The following is a 25,807-nucleotide window of genomic DNA, read 5'->3' on the forward strand; positions in this document are numbered from 1 at the left end:
TATTCAAAAATCTCTCATTGCAAAGGGAACTTGCAAAAAATTTGGTCCACAATAAATGAAATTCTTTCAAAAAAAAGGAATTCAAGATCTGTACCTCTTAACCTTAAGGACATCAGTGGCAGATTAATTGACCCAAGTTCAGTACCGGATGCTTTTAATAATTATTTCACTAATATTCCAAATGCTAACTCCTGTTCCTTCTCCCAGTCAGTACAACCTAGCAAGAATCCTGGATCCATGTTTTTCTCTCCAACTGATCGTAAAGAGGTGCTTCAAGTTATCAAATGTCTCTCTAATAGTAGTACCCCTGACTTCTTTGGCATAAGTAATAGGGTTCTTAGGACCGTATCTTCCTATGTTTGTGAACCCATTATGCACATAGCAAACCTGTCTATGACCAATGGAGTCTTCCCAGAAATATTTAAATCAGCAATTGTTATCCCGATTGATATCCCGATTCATAAAAAAGGCGATCCGTCTGAGATAAGTAATTATCGACCAATCTCATTTCTCCCAGTTATATCTAAAGTGCTCGAGAGAATTATATTCCGACGTCTTTCTCCCTTTTTATTTGGGATTTATTCTTCAGATTCGTTGATTTCTCCTCATCAATATGGCTTCCGTTCCAAATTTTCAACTGCTCATACACTAATAGACGCCACACATTTTATACGTTCCTAACTTGACCTTAAAAATACTGTATTGGGCTTATTTCTGGATTTTTCTAAGGCCTTTGATATGGTTGATCACAGTGTTTTATTAAGTAAACTCAACAACTCAGGGATTCGTGGAGTTCCTTTCTCATGGTTTGGATCTTATCTCTCTGGTAGAGTACAGAGTGTGAGTCTGGGCGGGTTGACTTCACATCCCCTACCTGTCCGGAGGGGTGTCCCACAGGGCTCTGTTCTTGGTCCAATACTTTTTCTCCTTTATATTAATGATTTGGTTACGGACCTGGGTCCATCAGTGCACCCAGTACTTTTTGCTGACGATAGCAACTTTTTCATCACTGGTCCTAATTTACCATCCGTCGTCGCCTCTACTCAAACCCTTCTGAATAGAGTACAGGAGTGGTGTCTCGTTAACTGCATGACCATTAACATCAAGAAAAGTCAGGTTGTATTATTTCGAACCCCTTCCAAAAAAAAATGAAGCTCAGCAAGCACTTGGCCTAAAATATTCTACCAATCTCCTCCCACAGGTCGAAGTTGCCAAGTTTCTTGGTGTCCACATAGACTCCTCCCTATCATTTGCAACACATGTGTCCTACATCAGAGCCATAATTTTGCGACAGGTAAGTATGATTAATCGTGCGAATTATTTTCTTCCTCCCGATATCCTTGTCACCCTTTATTAGTCTTTTATTTACCCATATATCTAATACTGTGGATCTCTTTGGGGCAAGACTTTTCCTTCAGTTACCATTAAATTAAAATCTGTCCAAAACCGTGCCATTAAAGCAGTTTTTCGGCTGCCCCAACTATATCCCACCCAGGACTTGTACTCCGATTTTGGTATTATCCCTTTTGAACAAATCATCAAAAAATTAAATCTATACCTTGCATACTCCGCTTACCATAAAAATTTTCCTCCTCAATTATTATCTTATTTTAATATTAATAATTATGAAGGGCTCTGTCTCCGTTCATCCAACCGTTCCTTCATTGTCCCCAAGTGTGTCTCTAGTTCCGCCCAGCGATCCCCCATTTATAAATCTATACTTCAATGAAATATAATACCTCCAGTGTCGAGCTATCCACAAGTTTTCGCACGCTGTATAACAATGTACTAAAATTTTGATATTATAACTCTCTAAATTCTTATTCAATTTGCTTTAATTACCCATGTTTTCTTTTTTCCTTTTTTTTTCTCTCTTCTTCATTTTCAATTTTTTGTGGTTATGGTCCTCAACAAGTTCGCTTCCATGATCCTTATTATTATTGGTATTATATTTTTTTTTATTCGAATAAATTGAATTGAATTTAATTAGCAATCATTTAATTTAGCATTTAATTGTAGCAAATTTATCTTTTTTATTTTAGCCACTTTTCATGAACTAAATATCTTTATAATATGCGATATAAAATTTCCCCAACAAATAATTTGATAAACAATACTACTGAAGCCAAATATGGGAGCCCCCTGTCAAATATTAAATATCTGAATTTACAGGAAAAATAAAGCATCTTATTCTAAACAATATTTTCAAAAAAAAGGTCGTGAATTAACGGGACTGAAAATACGCTTCATTTTTCAAGGAGGATCCCAATATTCAAATTTTTTACGAGGGTCACAAACGCTGGATGCCCCGGACACTTTTTTTCATATTTTGAACACCCTACATATCAAAGAAAATAGGAATATAGCATATCCTCTTGGTAAAAAAAAACTATCAGAGGAAATAGTTTCAGTTAAGTCGAAAACACAGAATTTGTTTTTGATAAATATTAATACAAAGCATCCTATAACTTTTCCAAACAGAAAATAAATTCTGAAGTTTACCTGGCCGTCTTTGAGAGGTTCCAGTTCAGCAGTCGGAGGTGCTGCAACTATTTTCCTTAGGATTGGTAGATTGAACCTGAAAAAAAAACTTACAAAAACGACCACGGCAGGACTCGAACCTGCAATCTTCGGATCCGAAGTCCGACGCCTTATCCATTAGGCCACGCGGCCTTGTAGAAATGGTTTTTTGAAGTAAAATGTTAAAATCACCATCTCAACATTTCTTGCTTTCCTCCTGGTTACAGGGCTTAAACCGAGGCCCCATGTTTGTTCTGGCAAATTCTATCTCACAACATTGTATAATAAAAGCGATAAAATTTTAAAGAATGATATCTCTTTTTATTTTAAATCTAATGAGGGCCCTAGTTTACATTTAGTCCTCCTCAAAAGGAAACACTTTAAAATTCTGAAAACAACTTTAAATTTCTAAAATACTCTTCTATCAGTCCTACAAGCGCTACATTTTACCCCTACCTCCAAATGCGCGAATGCATAGCCCAAATTGTATATTTTCCATGCATTTTTTATACGTCCCTCTTTAATTCAAACAGATCTAATGGCAACAGGGGCGAACCCAGAAGAGGAGAGGGGTAACGAGGATACATCCCTCCCCCGAAATTTGTCCTGTAGGGTCGACATTCTTATAGATCTTGACTAATACGAAAGGATAATGTACGCCGTAAATCTTTTAGTGAAGAGGATACAAAAAATGAATGATTTATTTATTTTATAAAATCAAATTAAAACGAAACTGTCATAAAAGCTAACTAAATTCACTATGGATTTTAATCCGATTGATATAGAGTAATGTATGCGCAACAAGTAGGTAATATGTGAAGATCTTTACACGAGAATTTTCGTTTTATGGAAATGCATTGGAAACAATGCTAGGCTGCCACTAAGTAAGCCAAGTGCTGTTATAACCTCAGGCTCCCAAGATCGTTGAACTTCATTAAAGTCAGTGTGTACTTTTTCAGTGTTTATAGAGAAGTTTGCGCCCCCGTTTTTTAATTAGTCGTCCATCGTTTCAAAACGAAAATCAACAATTAAAGACTTTTTCAAAAAGAAACAGTTGGTTGATAACAGACCTTAGTTGATTGATACAAACCTTAGTTAAAATCGGAAGCAGTTTTAAATAAGTTATGGGGGAGTAAGATTACGATAAAGCTTCATCTATGAGCGGCCAGTTTCAAGGTTGGGCTGCTATACTCTGTGAAATATTTCTCCATTCAGTCTATGCTCACTATACAAGTCACTTCTTAAATTTAGCCCTGTTTCATTTGTAAAACATATATGTTATGAGAAATTGCCTAGGAACCTTGACAGAAGCAATAAACTTCTTTAACATTTCACCTAAACGCTTTGCAATTTTTAAACAAATTGTTCAAGAAAGTAATTCTAAACAGGGACAAAAAGAACAATATTAAACACATTTTGCAAGACTAGATGGACAGAGCACTTAAAAACAATCATTTTGTTTAAAGAGATTTTCATTATTATCTGTAAGGCTATGGAGGGGAATTCTATAACATTTTGATTCAGATAGTGAATCTTCAAGCAAAGTTTATTCTTGCTATCTGCTATTGAGAGTTGCAGTTTTATTGCAGGTATGCTTACTGTCAGTAAAGTTTTTGATCTATCACACAATTTGTCAACATCTTTGCAATCAGAAACTACAGATATCGTATATTTTCTCAAACCCGCTGACGATCTTAAGAGCGAAGTTAGAGACATGAGAGAGAGAGAGAGAGAGAGAGAGAGAGAGAGAGAGAGAGAGAGAGAGAGAGAGAGAGAGAGAGAGAGAGAGAGAGAGAGAGAGAGAGAGAGAGAGAGAGAGAGAGAGAGAGAAAGGAAGCGTTTCATCCTCTTTTTACTGAAGAACTGAACTGGGTCAAGATGCTGAAATTAGCATTCGAATGCCCAAATGAGTTTCTAAACAAACTTATAGGGATAATTATGCAACAGCGTAAAGGATATCGAAATGCATTACCCACTTTTTGTGTTTAACCCATTTATCAACTACTCTCTGCAGCAGCTGTATCAGCGAATCCTTAGTCACAGAAAGTTGCTGGAGTCACTATATTACCTGCTTCCTCCGCACTGTATTTCTATTGACGAAGAAAAAAATAACAAAATCGCGAAGAAAGGAAGAAAACAAGGACAATAAACAGTCAGTGAAAAGTTGAAAAATTATGCAAATATTTCGGTCAATACCTCCGCTTGACCGTCTTGAGTGCAAAATAAAACTGATAAAAAAACAAAAAACAAAACAAGCTACCCTTTCACCGTTACTAAGAAAAGATCATCCTATTTTAGTTTTGTGTTTTGTTTTAAGGTTTGGTTTTTTATAGTTTTATCAGTTTATTCTGCACTAAGGACGGTCAAGCGGAGGTCTTGACCGAAATACTTGCATAATTTTTCAACTTTTTCACTGGCTGTTTATTGTCATCGTTTTCTTCCTTTCTTCGCGATTTTATGCTTTATCATGAAAAGCCAGCGTGGTCTCAGAAATTATTTATTGACGAAGAAAAAACAAAGGATATATCAGATACTTCGACTAATTTTTGGTATATTGAAGTAAACAGCTATAGGGGAAGCTTGCAAGCTGAGTTAGCTCTGTAAAGGAGAATGTGGATACTGTTAGGAAACGTGGCACCAAAATATTTCATACGTGCTTAAAACAATGTGATAAGATCATTTTCCCCACTCTACACAAATTTTTTGAAGATAGATTCAACGATTCCCCTCACTACGGCTGCGTTCAAGCGTTATTTTTCTACCCTGAGAAGGTCAGGAATGGCTAAGTGGATTGGCCTTATTATCAATACACAGGGATGTTTCAACCCACAAAAAAAGCGGCTTGGTTTTATTTTATAATTACATATTTACAGTGTTGTCTCAACAAAGAACGTACCTTATATTCTAAAAACTTAATTTTTTGCTTTTTAACCAGTACTACTATCGCTCAGTCAATTTAGTAATAGTAGTAATAGTAGTAGACAGGTTTAATAGCAAAAAACTTGGCCAAAAAAAATAGCAAAAACATTAAAATTGAAAGAGACACTTCTATGACAGCAGAAAAGCAACTGGCAATCAAATTACAAAACGAACTCAAAATGGACTTAATTGTAATATTTCTACTTCCGTGGTTTAGCTATGGGTAGTAAATCTATATTTCGATTTGACTTTTCATTTTTATTCTTCTTTGATTTTGGACTTTTCCGTTTCTTTTTGGCTTTTTTTAGATCTTTTATTTACTTCCATTAGAGTAATCTCTTTATTGCTTCTTTTTTAATATTTACAAAAAAACCTTACCCTTGATTTGACTTTTCATTTTTATTCTTTATTTGATCTTGGATTTTTTCCGTTTCTTTTTGGCTTTTCTTAGATCTTTTATTTACTTCCATCAGAGTAATCTCTTTATTGCTTCTTTTTTAATATTTACAAAAAAAAACCTTACCTTTGATTTGACTTTTCATTTTTATTCTTTATTTGATCTTGGATTTTTTTCCGTTTCTTTTTGGCTTTTCTTAGATCTTTTATTTACTTCCATTAGAGTAATATCTTTATTGCTTCTTTTTTTAATATTTATAAAAAAAAACTTACCTTTGCGATGCATAGTGAAGAAAGCGCTTCAGGTCCATTTTAGATATACCACCAATCGGGTTAATATCCGCAGAGGAGCAATCATATTTCGTCATATATCCTCTCAGAGCTTCGTCAACGTTAGCGGAGCCAAGAACAAGAAGACCCCCAGTTCTATTTCGGACCCATAAAGCTAATTGAGCAAAGAGGTAGGCTAGAACCATTCTTATACGAGCCTAAAATAAGGACAGGGTAAATAATTACATTCTGGACACAGGTGGAAGTCCTTTGGACTGTCACAAAAATGTATTTTAAAGCAGAATTGTTAAAAATGCAAGACGGCAATTCGGATAATGTTTTGAAATGGGCGATAAATTATTTAACCAATATTCTTCTGAAATGGGTGCCAAATTATTTAACCAGTATTCGTCTGAAATGGGCGCCAAATTTATTTAACCAATATTCGTCTGAAATGGGCGCTAAATTATTTATCCAATATTCGTCTGAAATAGGCACTAAATTATTTATCCAATATCCGTCTGAAATGGGCGCTTAATTATTTAACCAATATTCGTTTGAAATAGGTGCTATATTATTTATCCAATATTCGTCTGAAATAGGCGCTGAAGTACTTATCCAATATCCGTCTGAAATGGGCGCTTAATTATTTAACCAATATTCGTCTGATATGGGCGCTTAATTATTTAACCAATATTCGTTTGAAATGGGTGCTATATTATTTATCCAATATTCGTCTGAAATAGGCGCTGAAGTACTTATCCAATATCCGTCTGAAATGGGCGCTTAATTATTTAACCAATATTCGTCTGATATGGGCGCTTAATTATTTAACCAATATTCGTTTGAAATGGGTGCTATATTATTTATCCAATATTCGTCTGAAATAGGCGCTGAAGTACTTATCCAATATCCGTCTGAAATGGGCGCTTAATTATTTAACCAATATTCGTCTGATATGGGCGCTTAATTATTTAACCAATATTCGTTTGAAATGGGTGCTATATTATTTATCCAATATTCTTCTGAAATAGGCGCTGAAGTACTTATCCAATATCCGTCTGAAATGGGCGCTTAATTATTTAACCAATATTCGTCTGATAAGGGCGCTTAATTATTTAACCAATATTCGTTTGAAATGGGCGCTATATTATTTATCCAATATTCGTCTGAAATAGGCACTAAATTATTTATCCAATATCCGTCTGAAATGGGCGCTTAATTATTTAACCAATATTCGTCTGAAATGGGTGCTATATTATTTATCCAATATTCGTCTGAAATAGGCGCTGAAGTACTTATCCAATGTCCGTCTGAAATGGGCGCTTAATTATTTAACCAATATTCGTCTGAAATAGGCGCTAAATTGTTTATCCAATATTCGTCTGAAATAGGTGCTAAATTATTTATCCAATATAAATAAATTGGGCCCAATTAAATCAAATCGGAACCATAAGCGTGATTGTAGCGGTAGCTGCAATCCTGTAAAGTACGAGTACTAGTTAAAAAGAATAGCCAGGCAAGAACAATCAGTTGATCTTGTTTCTCGTCTTTTTTTCTAATATCGGATTAACCCTGAATATTAATAAATGTGAGTACCTGGCATTTAATGTAAAATCACCAGATACAATTTTTGCACTGCCAAGTGTATCTTATTCAATTCGATGTGTGAATTTTATTAAGTGCCTTGGTATCCATACTTGCACTACGCTCTCTAGCCTCTGTGTAAAAGCTCTTGTCGACATTAAACAAAAGCTTCAGATAGGCTACGGGGAAGTCGTCGCTATTCGTCGGCGTTACTTACATCGAACAATCGCTCGTCTTTATAGCACATTTTGTGACCACTCCGTTTTATCTATTTCTGGTATTTATCCTCTGCTCCAGAAGAAACAACTAAAATCAATTCGAGTGATGTATTTTCGGTACCTAAAGTACCTACTTTATTTGCCTCGTTCTTACCGAAATCATGCCATTATTAGTAAATACGGTGCTACGGATATTACTGAGTCATGTGAAAGATTAAATTCTGTTTTAGCTGATAATGCTGTTTTTTCTCTAGGCTGTTTTCACACGTTAATTGGATTGTTTTGCCGTTAGCGATTGTGCATAATATTTTTGTGTATTTTGAAGTTACTTTGTGTTTCTTTTTTCCTAGTACTCCGCTGGTGTTTGTTGTTTTGTAGTGGGTTAAAAATAAATTATTTTTATTATTATACATCCCCCTCCTCGAAATTTGGGGATTTTGTCCTGTAGGGTCGACTTTCTTCTAAATCTTGAGTAATCTTATAGATCAAAAGGATAATGTATGCTGTAAATTTTATTGTGATGAGGATAAAAACTGAATAATTTATTCATTTTATAAAATAAAATTTAAGACATAACTGTCTTAAAAGCTTAAAAGCTAAAGAAATTCATGACGGGTTTTATTCCTATTGATATAGAGCAATGTATGCACAACGAGTAGGTAATGTCTTACGATCTCCACACGAGAATTTTTGTTTTGTGAAAATGCAGTTGGGAATATGGGAATGAAAGTTTCTTCATGTTTCTATTTTCCTTACTTTATTTTTTTTTTGTACTCTGCTTGTGTTTGTTGTTTTGTAGCGGATTAAAAATAAATTATCATTATTATTATTATTATTAACAGGCCTAAAATAAGGACAAAGTAAATAATTACATTCTAGACACAGGTGGAAGCCCTTTGGACTGCGACTAAATTGGATCTTACAGCAGCATTGGTCAAAATACAAAACAACAGTTTATAATGGTGTGACTTCCGGAATTGTTGCTAAATTATTTATAAAATGTATATAAATTGGACACATTGAACCCAATTAAATAAAATCGGACCCATAAAACTATTTAAAAAGAATAGGTAGGCAAGAACCATTTACGAGCCTTAAATATGGATAGGGTAAACAACCACATTAGGAACAGAACTACTTTGGACAGTGGCTAAAATGGATTTTGCATTAGCATTGGTAAAATAGGAAACGACACTTCGGACAATGGTGCCATTTACGGGGAATTAATCTGAAAATTATACTAAATTATTTATTAATTAAATTTAAATTAGACAGTGGTTTATTAATCAAGCATGTGTGCTAAATAATATCGGACATCTAAAAATAGTATAGACAAAAATCATTTACAAAAATTCACAGTCTGACCAACGAACCCAGATTACTGGACCTTTAAGAGGTCCGAAAAGGTGTGTTAAATAAAATCGGACCCCAAAAGTAGTTGAACAAATAGGTAGACAAGAACCATTTATAAACCAGACTTCAATCATCAAGCAGAGATTATTGAACCATTCTGAGGTCCAAACGGGTATGTTAAATAAAATCGGACCCCCTAAAAGTAGTTGAACAAATAGGTAGACAAGAACCATTTATAAACCAGAATTCGATCATCAAGCAGAGATTATTGAACCATTCTGAGGTCCAAACGAGTATGTTAAATAAAATCGGACCCCCTAAAAGTAGTTGAACAAATAGGTAGACAAGAACCATTTATAAACCAGAGTTTGATCATCAAGCAGAGATTATTGAACCATTCTGAGATCCAAACAGGTATGTTAAATACAATCAGACTCCCTAAAAGTAGTTGAACGAATAGGTAGGCAAGAGCCATTTATAAAAACTAGAGTTCGATCATCAAGCAGAGATTATTGAACCATTCTGAGGTCCAAATAGGTATGTTAAATAAAATCGGACCCCCTAAAAGTAGTTGAACAAATAGGTAGACAAGAACCATTTATAAACCAGAGTTCGATCATCAAGCAGAGATTAATGGACCATTCTGAGGTCCAAACAGGTATGTTAAATACAATCGGACTCCCTAAAAGTAGTTTAACAAATAGGTAGGCAAGAACCATTTATAAAAATCATAGCTCGATCATTAGACAGAGATTATTGGACCATTCTGAGGTCCAAACAGGTATTTCAAATAAAATCGGACCCCCTAAAAGCAGTTGAGCAAATAGGTAGGCAAGAGCCATTTATAAAAACCAGAGTTCGATCGTCAAGCAGAGATTATTGAACCATTCTGAGGTCCAAACAGGTATGTTAAATAAAATCGGACCCCCTAAAAGTAGTTGAACAAATAGGTAGGCAAGAGCCATTTATAAAAACCAGAGTTCGATCATCAAGCAGAGATTATTGGACAATCCTGAGGTCCAAACAGGTATGTTAAATAAAATTGGACCCCCTAAAAGCAGTTGAACAAATAGGTAGGCAATCAAGCAGAGATTATTGGACAATCCTGAGGTCCAAACAGGTGCGCTAAATACAATCGAACTCCCTAAAAGTTGGCAAGAACCATTCATAAAAATCATAGCTCGATCATCAAGCAGAGATTATTGAACCATTCTAAGGTCCAAAAAGGTGTGTTTAATTCAATCAGACTCTCTAAAAGTAGTTGAACAAATAGGTAGGCAAGAACCATTTATAAAAATCCACAGTCCGATCATCAAACAGAGATTACTGGACCATTCTGAGGTCCAAACAGGTGTGTTAAATACAATCGGACTCCCTAAAAGCAGTTGAACAAATAAGTAGGCAAGAGCCATTATGAAGCATTATTCGAAATTTTTGAATCAAAACTACTTGATTTATATATCACTGGTTATTCTATAAATCGCTAAAAATTCCTCAGTTTAGTTTAGTTTTCATTTTGTATTGTAGCCTACTTGAGTTTTATTCGAATTATTTGAATCAAAACTAGCTGATAGACATTTACTGTTTATTCGATGCATCGCTAAAAAAAAAATCATAAATTCAGTTTAGTTTTTAGTTTCAGTTTTCATTTTTTACTGTAGCCTACTTGAATTTTATTCAAAGTTTTTGAATCAAAACTATTTGATAAATATATTGCTGTTCATTCTATACATCGCTTGAAAATTCATAAATTCAGTTTAGAAAGCATCTCTCAAAAATTAATAAAATCAGTTTAGTTTTTATTTTTTATTTTATACTGTAGCCTGCTTGAATATTATTCGAAATTTTTGAATAAAAACTACTTGATTGATATATTACTGTTTATATTATTTATTTTAGTTTTCAGTTTCAATTCTAATTTTTTACTGTAAACTACTTGAGTTTTATGCGAAGTTTTTGAATCAAAACTAGTTACATCGCTAAAAAATCATAAATTCGCTTCTGCTTCCTTTAGGTTTCTATTCAGTTTTCATGTTGATTTTTCCTTGGTACATATCAAACAGTTCGTGGTTACAAACTGTAATTAGGAGCGACCCGGCTCAATAATAGACGAAAATTAAAAAAATAAAATGTTGATACTCATAGATACATCTAAAGTTTTTTACTGTTTTAAAAAGTAGATTTGCGAGAGAGAGTCAAACTTTAGTGTAAAGAGCGGGGTGTTCAGGAGGGAACAGCCCGTTTCATATACGGAGTAATTTCTGTTCGTTTTAAGTTTTAATGTCGCTCCTTACTTTCAGTTAAAAAAACTTGTTTTTTTTTATTTAATGCTATTATTAATTTTAAGCAATTCTGATAAGCTTTTCTTACCTGAATATTTTGCAAAGCCAAATTTTCTCTTGGTCCTCCACCTTTGCTTCGAAACTGAGGGGTTCGTCCAGTGGCTAAGCAGAAGATAGACAACACAGCCGAAACTGCCGTATCTATACTGATGTTCAAGTGGTAGCTGAAATACATAAATTTTATAAAGAGCTTTCTAATTGCACCTCACACAAATTTAGCCTTCTCTCTATGAAATCACAAACATATAAAAAACGTAATATCTGTAAACCTGTTTTTCAAATGCGAAAAAGATATATTTCAACAAAAAACAAAATCATTTAACAAGTAAAATCAGAAATCCCCACAAAGGTTCCGTGGCCTGTAAAAGAGCGGGATCATCAAACAAATTTGTAAACATTAAACTATATGAAAACTATAAAACATTTAAACATACATTATTTAAAGTATTTACTTACAATAAAAAGAAAAGAACCCCCGTGAACTAATAAGGATCCCATTTTCAAATTCAAAGAATTTGAAAAACTTTCCCCGGGAAATTCCCCACAGGCCATTCTTCCCCGAAGAATCCCCCCGGAAAAATTCTCTCCTGAAAAAATCTACCCCACGGAAAATACCCCTCAACAATTACTCTTCATTGGGGAGTCGAGTCCATAAATCGAAAAACACGATATTGCACTAAATCAATAAACACAAAAGTCAATTTTGTTCAAATGTCATGCTTTTAAAAATAGAGTAATCCTAGACTGAATAAAGCTGTTCTTTACAATATACTTATATAAATAATCTAGTTAATTTATGTTGATTACATGGGCGGAGTCAGAAAAAGATATACAAATCGAATTCATCGTAATATGAAAAATCCCCCCCTCCAAGGTAAATTTCCCCGACAATTCTCACCAGGAAGATTTACCCCAAGTGCAAAGTAACGAGAGTATATTTGTTTTTTTTGAAAGATTAGTTTGAATACCAAATTAACAAAACTGTTGATTACCAAATTCAGAGAATTTATTGAAAAATGAACTTTATAATTTTTGAGCTGTGTTGAATGACAGAGTTCATAATTAACCAGTCCATTGATTGAATATACAGAAAATGTGAAAAATGTGTTGTGTTGCAGGGTCTCTATTTTCAGTCGATAAATTATTTTTTGTTGATTTGCAAAATAATGGTAAAGCTCAATTTGTTAGTGGTTGAATAGAGCGGTAGATATCAAGTGAGGGCTGTATTGGACTAGCGACTAGATGAGGAGTGAAAATCTGTTTATCGTCTTAAAGTGGGAAGTAATATTTTGATGTGCTGGCGGAGACCTGGTTTGATTTCTAAAATGGGTCCTTGTGGTCTTACTTACCATCTTATTGGGGGGTGCTGGTAGTCAGGATCTACAGAAGGGGGGGAGCTATTACATATTTGCATTTGTTCATGCTCAGAGATATGAGCTTCAGCTGCATTCGGGGAATAACCATTAGTAAACGATCTGCTGTTCTGATATCTTGTTTTTGATAGCGGTTCTTCACTGCTTTAGGTGCATTTTCATTGCAAAAAGTAGGCGATATTTAGCCTCTAGGTGCACGTTTGAACATAAATTCTCACAGTAAAGACCACAAGAGAGCTTTCCGCAAGGTTCTTTGGGTGCCAATATACACTGATCGGTACCAAATTTTCCCCTGTAGAAACCTGTGCAGATCTGTAGGATGGGACAGTCCACAATGTTTTTCCAAATTATCCGAAGATGGAAATGGGAGACTAGGGCAACTTTGATTTTTCTGCCTTTGCTGTTGTATGTGTAGTGGTCTGAGTCGACTCAGCCCAATTTCAGGATAAACATTTTAAGAAGGGTACAAATGATTGTCCGCCTAAAGATTGAATCAGCGTACTATGGAACTGCTGCACCATCCATGGAACTATGTATAGGACTCCAATCTATAAAAACACTCTAGATTAAGAAGCATTAAGAAGTGTTGTTGGGCTGGGCCCAATAGACTCTGACAACGTTTACAGAAAAGGAAAACGAAAAGTCATGTGGATACAGCATGCAATCCACTACTTAAACGTATGGAGTGGACAAGAACCTTTATATCGTATCTGATAACCAAGCCCATCTAAAGGTTTTGAGAATTTTAAGATCAGACAGAAAATTGAGTTGAAGTGCTATGAACCCCTTAAACAGACTAATATCCAATGGTAACTATATTACCCTGATGAGGGCCCAAGGATGTTCTGAGAATACAGGCGATGAGTTGACAAATAAAGTAGCTAAGGCTCAAACATCAGTGAGTAGTTACGATTCAAAACCTTTCATGCCCATCTCTCAGAGCTGATGGAAAGCTGCTATAAGGAGCTGGGCTCTTGAGAGGTCGGAACAAAATAATGAAATGCAAGAAATAAAGGAAAGAATTTCAAAATTTAATCCCACGCTAACCAAACATCTTCTTTCAATTAAAAGGCCTAAGATACAAAAGTTTTCTGAGGCCATAACAAAAACAGGGAATTAACAGAGTTATCTCCTTAGAATTGAAAGAACTGGTTCCCCAATTTGCCAAAAAATTCAGAGGACCGAGGAAACAAGAAGGTATCTAGGGGAAGAATGTGCAACTGGGCTCAACTATTCTGTAAAATATTGTATTCCTCATACAGTAGCTTTCTAATCTAACACAGATTAAGTGTTAGGCTGGAAGATATAATTGCTGAGGGTAAGGTCCAATAGTTGACAAGATATATGAGAAGCAAGGGAAATTGCTTTTCGTCCCTAAATCATTGATTTGTTACTTTCGGGGGAGGGGGGTGAAGCAATGGTTGAAGTTCAGCTCAGTTGGCAAGTCCACCCATATTAATAATAAAACAACAATATTCAAATTTATGAAAACAAACAGCTTAAAGTGGTGTGCATATTAGATATAGTTTTCCAGCTAATAATGCCGGGTACTCCTTTATTTTCTACTTGATTTTCACTTCTTTTTTTTGTCTATTTGATTTACCAGCATTTAAGGTCATCTAGAGCTACATAAAAAGAAATCCAATTTCTGAACTATTTATTTGAAAGATTTATATTTTTGAAGTTTTTTTTAAAGATTTGAACTAAAAGTTGAAAGGAATTATATAAAATAATTGTTTTTCTTAATTTTGAGAAATTTTAGCAACAATTGGTAAAAATGTTAGAAACGATTAGTTACGCTTTAGTAGAAATTGTTATCTTCATGGACTACATAAAGCGATTGTTTTAACTCGTCATTGCAATTTATGAAGCTTAAAACTTAGATTAGAAATTAATCTAAGCCAACGACCAAAACTCGAGAATTCCAAATTGTATTTAAGCTTAAATTTCAACACTTAATTGATTCTTCACTATGATAAATGGTACATTTTCACTCATCTATGAAATTAATCTCCGCACATTAAGCAATAAATATTTGTGTCATAGATAAAAAATTCGACTTCCGTCCCCTAACAGACGTAACTACCAGATTTTAGTCTTTTTTTATTATAATAAAAGTGCAATTTTGCTGCATCTAAACAATGTTCAATTTTTGAAGTCTATTAGCCCATAGGAAGTGGTTGAAAACATAGAGATAGAGAAGGGAATGGAAGGCATATTCTTGCCAATTGGTTTCATTTATTTTGGCTTCCATAAAAGTATAATACCACTAATAACTCACTGAAGCACAAAGCTACCTCGGGCCAACAAAGCTACGTACGCTCCTCCTCCGTCACAATTTATTCAGAGCCTCCATTTTTACATCCTTTCAGAAAGTACCTATTTCCTTTTATATCTCCTTGTGACATCTCCCCGCCCCAACCGGAGACGACCCACTTTTAGTTTGGCCCTAGACGGTTGGTGGACAAGGACAATCTGCTATTCTTCATTCACAGAACGTTTCTTAGTCATCTCAACCATTTTATCATTATAACCCTAGAAAACATGAATTTAGCATAACGCAAAATCGACTGTAACTATCTTATCTGTAGTGATTCCAGGCCCTGCTCCGAAATCCTAAATTTATTGATGTTTCTCATTCAAACTACGAAAAGAATTTAATTATAATTGCCCCCTCCCCTCCTTGAATTTTCTTTGCATGTGCCTGTACTACAACATTTTATTTATTTTATAAGCGTTCCTGAATCTATCTAAAAACACCTACTAATATGAGATTTTGTGGAATTATCATCGCTTAATATTAATATTATCTAGTAATATTAAATGAAATTAATAATAAATTGAATATTATTCTTGCTCCTGACTGGTGATCAAATCATTTGTCTTTAATCCTGGTTGACGCATTAGCTGCATTACAGCTGCATCTACAATTTAGCATTAGCTGCATCTACTATTTTGTAGAAACTGCCTTTTTTTTATGCCTATGGTTACAAATCCGCAAGTGCTGGGAACTACTAATTAAAAACAATCTTGGCAGAAAGATAATGGTGACTGAAATTAACGCCATCTACTGTCGGCAATTTTTTCTAGTGTCGTATCTTTTTTAAGTGGTTAGGATTTTTCCTTGACAATTCAATCAGAAATACCTTTTCCTCTCGCTAAACGAAGACTCAATCCTACTCCCGAAGGAGATAGGATTACAAGTCAAGCATCCAATCCACTCAACTAGGGTGGTTCACTTTGATCAAAAATAGCAGACGAAGTACTTGTCTATTCGAATTTCTTTTTTAAATCAAACGGCGTTAAACAAGAGAGGGAGAGAGACTGCTTTCCTACAATTCTGTTGTAAAAAGTGTAATTTAATTTTATTGAATTTCTGTCTGCGGCACATTTTCGTAAGCGTGTGCCAGCGGGGGAAGTGAATATCCTAATCTTTTTTATGCTATAAAATGCTTCGCTTCGATGCATAACTGATGCTTCGTTGTGCTCAAGAAGCTCTTGTAAGTTTGGCGAGGAGTTAGCTTTGTCAGGCTTTTTAAGGTTTTGGACGTACCCCAAGATACAATTATCAGCTAATCTAACCTAATCTGATGGTATATATAATCAATGAAATGGACTGGAAGCTTCCGGTCGACGTTTCTGTGCGGCATTTTTCAGTAAACAAGCTCTCACACAGAACTTGAGTTTTCACATAAGCAAGTTATGAGACTCCTGTATGAGATTTTAAACCAGTAAAAAGAGTGAAAAGGTTTTGACTCACGGTATTTCTTAAGATAAAGAATCTGTTTCTCTGTAATTTCACAGAAAAAATATGTGTCAAAGACAGATTTTCTTTAAGGAAGTTTCTCTGTAATTTTAATAAAAAAATAAAAACGGGCCTACCTTCCAATATCTCTTGCTAAATCGCTAGCTCTTTCGCGGGTTTCTCTGGAAGAATTCTCACTGCCCATATAACAAGTTACAAATAGTTTATTGCACAAATCCTTTGGACTGTTTGGCTTATAACTCCCATCTCCAACTATTCGACGAACATCTGATAGAACTTGTGTGTCTATAACACGGAATAAAAAAAGAGAAGGTATTTAATATGATATACATAACTAAATTTATAAATTAGTGTTCATCAATTAATGAGCGACCCATCCCATGCTAAACGAGAATTAAAAAAACAAAAAAAAAACAACTAAGATCTAGGGGAAATATGTAGGCAAACAAACAAATAATGTAGCTCTTACACTGATTCTAAATCTATAATATTGAGTAAGTGTGAGAGTACCCTGCAAAAATCCATTTCCGTAAGGAAATATGCCTGATCATGGTTGCAGCAGTAGTTGCAATCTAAATAGGAATTTTACAAATAAAGCGGATACCCCGCCCCCCTAAAACACTCAACAGATCTAAATGTAAAACCAGCAGTGAATTCAGTAAGTTGGATTTCCTATAAAAAATTTGGGAGACTTAGTAATAAGGGGGACAATCTATTTTATATTTAATAAATTTTAATTTTTACTCGTTCCATAACGAAAGCGCGAATAAAATCTTACGTATTTATTTTTTATTTAAACAAAAGTTGTCTAATATCTTATCAAGTACATAATATCATAGGATGTTTAATATTATGTTTAACAGGTAAATATGTTTGATGTCTAAAGTAAAGATTTATTATCTAAAGTTCTAAAATAAGATGTTTAAAAAGGTGTCACATAAAATGATATGTAAAAGTCATATAAAATGTCATCTAAAAAGATATTATACAAGAAGAAAATACTATATGAAAAGATATTATGCAAGACGCCATCTAATGACGATACTTAAAGTCAGTTCATGTTAAAACCCCCTGAAATAGTTGTACTTCATTCCCATATTTTACGTCAAATTAACGATTTGTTATTCAAATTAACTGGGTAACCATGATCGCTGCAAAGACAAGTTTGCGTCTGTAGAAACTTTTATAAACCAAAGCCCTGTCAAAAAATTAGCCTCGCCACCTTATTGCTCTCGGTAAACGGATATATTAACTTAAATACAACTGCTATACATAACGAGGTCTTAGCTAAAGACTCTATCGAGATCGAAAAGACATAGACTGAACTAACACATGAAAAATTTGAAAAATACGTAGCAGAAGCCTGAAGAATGTTCCAGCAACACCAGCATTGATCACCTCAGAAAAGGCGGTGCACAGTAAATACCCAATAAATTTAAATCTCTAATACCAAGGTTTTATGAAGTGTTACATCAACTATGACTTATGGGTCAATTTTACACAAGCAACAACATTTAAAGGATTCAACTCGAACCCTTTAGAGACGCCTTAGAACCCTTTGGAACCTTTTAATAAACGAGGTAAAAAAAAGTCGTTAAATGAGGTAAAATTCAAGTTCTATTCTTTTACATATTTTTGATACAAATTGGAGCCGAGAAGCAAAAAGTCTCAGCAGGTAATCCCCATCAAATTTAATTTCGATTCAATATGCCGCTCTTTGCACAAAATACAAGATTCCACTTTTTTGTAGATAGAAACTTGAAACCTCTACAGTAGTGTTCTCTGATACGCTGAATCTGACGGTGTGGTTTTCATTAAGATTCATTGACTTTTAGGGGGTGGGTTTAAATTTGAAGTCAGTATAATAAGCAGGTTCTTTGGATGTATCTATTGATATCCGAATTCCGTTTTTTAGAGTTTCGGTTACTATTGAGTCACGTCACTCCTTACTACAGTTCATTACCACGAACTGTTTGACAAAACTGGTTTTAATTGGCTAATACCTAAGTATCAGGTACTAGAGACTCAGTTTCTATTGTTAGTTGAAGCTCCATTTATATATTAAACATAAAAAAAAATAAGGCTGACTTAATTATGTAGTCTCTCCCACAAATAGTGTACTGGGTATTATGTTAAAACAACCCAAATTTAAAAATAGTACATGATAAAATGCATAATCATACAAGACCGCATGTTTGAGTTATCAAAATCTACGAGTACGTTATGGGCTTCTGATGGGCTTGTCTATAATTACGATTAAAGAGGACTTGTGGCTTCTCTATCATAAGAGGCAATTTCTTGCATTCTTTCTATTCATATATTATTACAAAAGCTCAATAAAGGGAAAATACACTAAGCATGCGGAATCGGGGAGAGTACGATATGAAAAATGTGATATAATAAATATAAAATTAAAACAGATGAAGTAAAAAAGAAACAAAGGATACGAGAAAAAAACCATAATAAATGTCAGCAAATATGACTACCCGCTTTATTATGGAACTTCTGGAACCCTGCCGCATCACTTCAAGGGGCCCAGAACAGCGCTAGAGGAGCATGCAATGCAATCGTCAAAGAACAACTGTATCTTTAAATGCAAGGTTTAGTTTGACATCAATAATCTTTTTTTTTTCTTTTTTTTTTTTTTTTTTTTACAGCTACATCAACTCGCCATCTTCCGAGCAGCCTTTATTCCTTTTGCCACCATCTCTTAAAGTGGACAGAGACAGGAAAGTCGACACACAACCCAATAAGATTATCTGAATGAAGAACTACCTAGATATAAAATTGCTGTATTCAGCACTTCACATACATCTTGAAACGTCTTGTGGAGGGGTTTATTTTATCAGGTATCTGCCGATTCCTTTAGGTGAAGATTCAACAGATGTGCACAAACTTACTGGTTAAACCGGGTAAAGATTAGCTGATTAACAGATTATTATGATATACCTGGCCTACTGCGACCGTCTTTCAAAGCAACAAAGACTACACATGTATTTTGAACCGTTTTGATAAGAGGGTGATTTTATCAGCCATATGTTGATTCTTTCAGGTCAGGATTCAGAAAACGCAAACACACTTACTGATTAAAGCTGGTAATAGATTAGCTACTTATTGGGCTGTCTTGATGTTCCAGCACTTTACCACCATCTATACCACTAACAAAGACAGAAACGTAGGCAAACAGCATGCTCGAATTATCTAAGTAATTATCTAAGTAAACATCAAGCTGGAAAATAACTGTATTCATCACTAGACACCCGTCTTGAACCGTTTCGATAAGATGATGATTTTATCTAACATCTGTTGATTCCTCCGGGTGAAGATTCAACAAATGCAAACAGACTTATTGATTAAACTCGGTAAAAGACTAGCTACTTATTGGGTTCTTTTGATGCCTGGCACTTTATCACCGTCTATGACAGTAACAAAGACAGAGACGTAGCAAACAGCATCCTTAGATTACCAGAGTGAGGAAACATCTAGCTGGAAAATAGCTGTATTCAGCACCAAATATCTATCTTGAGCCATTTCAATAAGAGGGTGACTTCACAGACACATGTTGACTCCTTCAGGTGAAGATTAAACAAACGCGAAAAGACTTACTGATTAAACCATGTAAACGACTAGCTACTTATTGGGTTCTATTGATTTTCCGGTACTTTAACACCGTCTATCAAAAGCAGCAAAGACAGAGACGTAGCAAACAGCATCCTTAGATTACCACAGAGTGAGGAAACATCTAGCTGGAAAATTCAGCACCAAATATCTATCTTCAGCCGTTTCAATAAGAGGGTGACTTCACAGACACATGTTGACTCCTTCAGGTGAAGATTAAACAAACGCGAAAAGACTTACTGATTAAACCATGTAAACGACTAGCTACTTATTGGGTTCTTTTGATTTTCCGGTACTTTAACACCGTCTATCAAAAGCAGCAAAGACAGAGACGTAGCAAACAGCATCCTTAGATTACCAGAGTGAGGAAACATCTAGCTGGAAAATAGTTGTATTCAGCACCAAATATCTATCTTGAGCCATTTCAATAAGAGGGTGACTTCACAGACACATGTTGACTCCTTCAGGTGAAGATTAAACAAACGCGAAAAGACTTACTGATTAAACCATGTAAACGACTAGCTACTTATTGGGTTCTTTTGATTTTCCGGTACTTTAACACCGTCTATCAAAAGCAGCAAAGACAGAGACGTAGGCAAACAGCATGCTTAGATTATCGGAGTGAGAAAACATCTAGCTGGAAAATAACTATATTCGGCACTACACATACATTTCGCACTGTCTCAGGGAGAGGGTGATTTCATCAGTCATCTGTCGAGTCCTTCAGGTAAAAATTCCACAAATACAAACAAATTTGCGGACAAAACCCAGTAAAGGACTAGCAACTTATTGGGCTCTTTTGACAGGCCCGTTTTTTACCACTGTCTATAAGAGTGGCACCGGCGGGCAGCAAGCTTAGATTATCTGAAAGAGGAAAGATCGAGATTGAAAGTAGCTGTATTCAGTACCTGACCTTTAAACACCGTCTGCCAAAGTGGCAAAGGCTAAGGCGTAGGCGAATAACATTCTTAGATTATCTGAATAAGGAACGGTCAAGGCTACAAAAAAAGTTGTATTCAGCATTACACATCCATCTTGAACCGTCTCGATGAGAGTGTGATTTCCTCAGAAACTTGTTGATTCCTTCAGGTGAAAATTCAACACTACAAATTAACGATTAAGTCGGCTAAGAGATGCGCTACTTATTGGATCCTTTTGATAAATGTAATGAACATCTTTATGAATATTTTATGAACATCCAGCCGATTTATTTTCTTCTTCTTTTTACGAAACAGAACATGTCGAATTGTAGGAGTATCCAGAGTTTGCGCTGTAAAATAGAACTTAGAGTTAAGTAAATGCTATAAATCAACAGAAACTGATAGCTTTCAAAAGCTTACCTCCAGGTAAGAGCTTAACTCCAGAGGTAGGAGCTGACACTTACCTCCCTGCTCAACAGCATTGAAAACTAGCGTGCACATAGAAAAGACAAGAGTGGCTGAACTACTTGAATCAACACCGCCACTAAGGGGTAGAAAAAAGCCACCTTGCACAGATCGTCTGAAAAGCAAAGAATCAGTAAGCGACAAATAGCAGTTTTCAGGTTTCCAGCTTCATTATTTGAGCTTATTTTGACCATATACAGACACATGCACACACTTAATTTTGGAGGCAAAGAGGGATTTGAATACAGAACTCGCCAATAAGAGGGGGTTCGCCATCCCCAATTCTAAATGCTCAATCTGCAGGGCATTTTCTAAAATGAACGAAACCTACGGGTAACAGTACTCTTTATGCTCGTATACCAAAGACACTTTATTAGTTGTTTGTTGTTTTTTTTTTTTTTTTTTTTTTTTTTTGCGCAGTAATATATGACTCAGGGTTATACTAAACATTTTTTTTTAAGACAAATAATTTCACTTGTGTTCTGCTGAAAGCGTCATGGAATGTAACAAACATCAACGCGGTTGGTAATCGTTCGTTTTCGTTGTTGTTTTTTTACGTCCCAGTTTTTATTTCCCTTTGTCACAAAATAAATTAGTTAGCCGTAAAGAAGAATGTTTGCTATGTCATAAAAATGATGGCTCGAAAAATGTTTTCATTTTTCATAAATATATAAATATATATATATATATATATATATATATATATATATATATATATATATATATATATATATATATATATATATATTTTTAAATAGCCACATGGTAAAGATGAATTCTATAATTGTTTAGTTCATTCAGGTTTTTTGCAATGTGTTAATATTTGTGATTTGGTAAAATTTATCATATTTAGTTTACCTATTGTTGCTAAAAAGAGGATTATATTAACAGGATAAGCTTGTTTTGGTGTTACTTGGTTGTTCTACATTTGGTGTTTTTTTTTTTTTTTTTGTTTTTTTTTTAGGCATTTATTTTGGGGGTGATACCTGACACGGGGATGCCATGGATATTCTGTGGTAGGCACAACACTTGACTGGGTAGAGAATTTAAAGTGCCGAAAGACTATAGGCAAGTGTGTTCTCCTGATGAGCCCTTGTGTTGGGTTGTTGCCTCTGAATTATTTGTCTTTATTGTTTCTATTGTTTGGTAAATGACGACTTATACTTATTGACGACATGACTGCCTGTCCATGGATTATTCTTTATGGTTGATTGTGTATGGCTATGCTGTTTGACCTATGTGATTGTATGGATGAGTAGGGTTAAGGCCTCATTTAAGTGCTGGTCTATATTAATCACTAATTTAGGAAAACAGTCTTCCTTTTCTCCTTCTGTCTCCTTTTTTTTATGTGTTTGTGCTGTTGCATTGGCGATTTCTCTTTTCATAATATACATACACACACACACACACATACATATATATATATATATATATATATATATATATATATATATATATATATATATATATATATATATATATATATATATATATATGTATATATATATTTATATATATATATATATATATATATATATATATATATATATATATATATATATATATTCGACAGTAATGTAGAATTATTTTTATTAGATATTGTGCATTAATATGGTAGAGATTGCTGATGCTGTCTTCATCAATAGAAAAATGGTTAAGACGGGGGTAGTGTGCAAAGTATTGGCTAGTTTTTAAAAGTACACAAATCTTTAAACAATTTATTAACTTTCCTATTTTGGTATTTATTTGGTATAATACCAAGCTGTCTGACATCAACACAACACTGCGAAGGCTCGTCCTCTGCTCCAATTTTCCATTCCCTCCACTAATAGTCTTACATATAAAGCTTGGTGAGAAAATAGTTTATATATATTTCATTAGCTTTAGCCGAACTTGAAGCGAAATTCAAACAAAGAGAAAAAAAGAACTAAAAATGTTTAGTTTAATAAAATTGAATCAATGATTTTACTGGGTAACGCTTGATGGCAGTAGTTTTTTTTTCTTAAAGACTAGCTCGAGTTTAATCTCTTATCAGTTTTGCATTAGTCTGACCAGTAGCATGTAAGTGATTCAATTTAGCATTTTTTTTTTTTATTTAATAAAAATTATTGACAAAAACGTAACATAAACATATCTCCTCCAAATGCCACACAATGATAAGAGGGAGGGATAACAAAAAAAAACACAAAAAAAATCCTCATAGAAATTCCATAGAATTCGCGTACAAATATTAATCTGAGTGCTAATACAGTTATATATGAGTTCAGTGCCACTTGAGGATTAGTCTAGAGAGTCTATTAACTTCAGTTTATAAGCATTTTTAGAATATAATTTTAAATTTCAGCCAATATAAAATCGACTTACAAGAATTAAAAGTTCCATTATTTTTTTGTTCAAGAAGGGTTTTACTCAATGGACAATTTTCGGGATATTTGAGGTAACAGTAAAAGCTGTTTAAGTGGTGATGATGGTGACGAAAAATGGGACCAATAGAGGTTAATCCGCATGGTAGCACTAGGCTGTTACTTTATGCTACAAATGCCACAACCCGTAATACCACAACCCTTCATACAAGTCTTCATACAGATTTTGTTCCGTGAACAACTAAATAATAACTTTTTTCTGGATTTTAAACAAAGCTGTTTGGCAAGTTTTTATTAACTTATTTTGCAATCTCTCGACAAATGAAGATCTCTTACGAAACCTGTCTGACTAGTTTTTTTAACAAGAAATTAGACACTTCATTTAGCCATCAAGCAGTAAGAATATAATTAGGAATTCCGATATTTATAGGCAATCACGCTCCGATAGAGGTGGCGAGAGAAAAGTAAGCAGAAGGGGAGGGGAGTGAGTTGGTAGCAAGAGTCGTGGTACCCACCGGGCGTGCCCCTTAAATTGCGGGGACAAGGTAGCCAACCCTCAACACTTCCCTTACTTTTCTCGTAAGGAAAACACCAGTAAAATGGGTGATAGTCGCTCTGGAATAATGGCGAGCGGAGAACTGGTTTATTTGCCAGTTCTGAACTTTTTGTAGTTTAGCCGAAATAATGGTGTTGGTGATGATCTTATTATTCGGCATGCCTTGGAATTCTTCGATGCAGCTGCTGTTGCGGCTGCAAAGTCTGCTTTTTGGAACAAAGTTTTGCCTGGAGAAATTTGCCCAAGACGTGCAGGAAATAAGGCTACACAGAGTCATTTACGTGATATTCTTGAGCTGCTGGCGAAATGTGATTCTGAAGATTTAACCGTACATACGTATATTATCTTGTCAGCTAATGAAGTTCCTTCGGTTCCTGACCTGATGTTTTCACATCTATCCTCGAAGCTCACGCGAATGGAAAAATTCCTTAATGCTGTTGCATCTCGTGCGGAAGTTTATGATAACCATTTTCCGGCCCTTCCTCAACTTATTGAGCCAAATGTCCTGGCGACTATTGTGGTTTCCAAGATCCCTGCTTCACTTGACAATCCAATCAAAAGAAAAGAAATGCTGGATAAAGTTACTGGTCATGAATGTGTTAGTAGTGTAAAAGCAAAAAAAGACAACTGATTGTTCATATAGACGAATCTGCAATGAATGACTTTTGCTCTTCAATTAAAAATACGGTAACATCTTGTGCGACTAGGATTGTCACAAAAAAATACTTGGAATTGCTAAAGGAATTCCTCTTGACTTTGATGTTGACCAATTCTGCAGTGAGCCAGGCATAGCATTAGCTAGTCGTCTTGGTGCCTCTACAGTTGTCAAGATTGAGTTTACAGATCTATTGTCAAAGGCTCGGCTGCTAAAAACAGGACTAAAAACAGGACCTTAAAAAAGTGATTTCTGCTGCCAAGTGATGGCTCGCTCGATATCCCTACTCTCTTTTAATATTAATGGCACTAAGGATAAAGCCTCTGTGATCGACAAGTTCATAAATGATTACGATATAGCCTGCTTATAAGAACACCTGCTCTCTTTTACCAGTTCCAGTTTCCTACAACGAAGTACATCACATCAGTTATTTTTTATAAATGCCCGCACAACTTTTGGCAGGCCCTCTGGAGGGCTTGCATGTTT

General features: G+C 34.7%; 1 protein-coding gene and 1 non-coding gene across 3 annotated transcripts in view; both read right to left on the reverse strand.

Moving 5' to 3' along the window:
* LOC136031792 (glutamine-dependent NAD(+) synthetase-like) overlaps positions 1-25,807 on the reverse strand; it is a 131,112-nt gene that overhangs the window by 25,069 nt on the left and 80,236 nt on the right. For both annotated transcript variants that reach the window (XM_065711577.1, XM_065711578.1), the window contains exons 8-12: positions 21,747-21,862; positions 16,861-17,029; positions 11,634-11,769; positions 6,109-6,323; positions 2,503-2,578 (exon numbers count right to left, since the gene is read on the reverse strand). In XM_065711577.1, the coding sequence (XP_065567649.1) occupies positions 2,503-2,578; positions 6,109-6,323; positions 11,634-11,769; positions 16,861-17,029; positions 21,747-21,862 (712 nt within the window). The remainder of the gene's footprint in view (positions 1-2,502; positions 2,579-6,108; positions 6,324-11,633; positions 11,770-16,860; positions 17,030-21,746; positions 21,863-25,807) is intronic.
* Trnar-ucg (transfer RNA arginine (anticodon UCG)) lies at positions 2,601-2,673 on the reverse strand. The gene has a single exon. It is a non-coding gene; the product is annotated as a tRNA-Arg (tRNA).

The sequence above is a fragment of the Artemia franciscana genome, chromosome 10 (genome assembly GCF_032884065.1).
Source record: "Artemia franciscana chromosome 10, ASM3288406v1, whole genome shotgun sequence".
Taxonomy (NCBI): Eukaryota; Metazoa; Arthropoda; class Branchiopoda; order Anostraca; family Artemiidae; genus Artemia; species Artemia franciscana.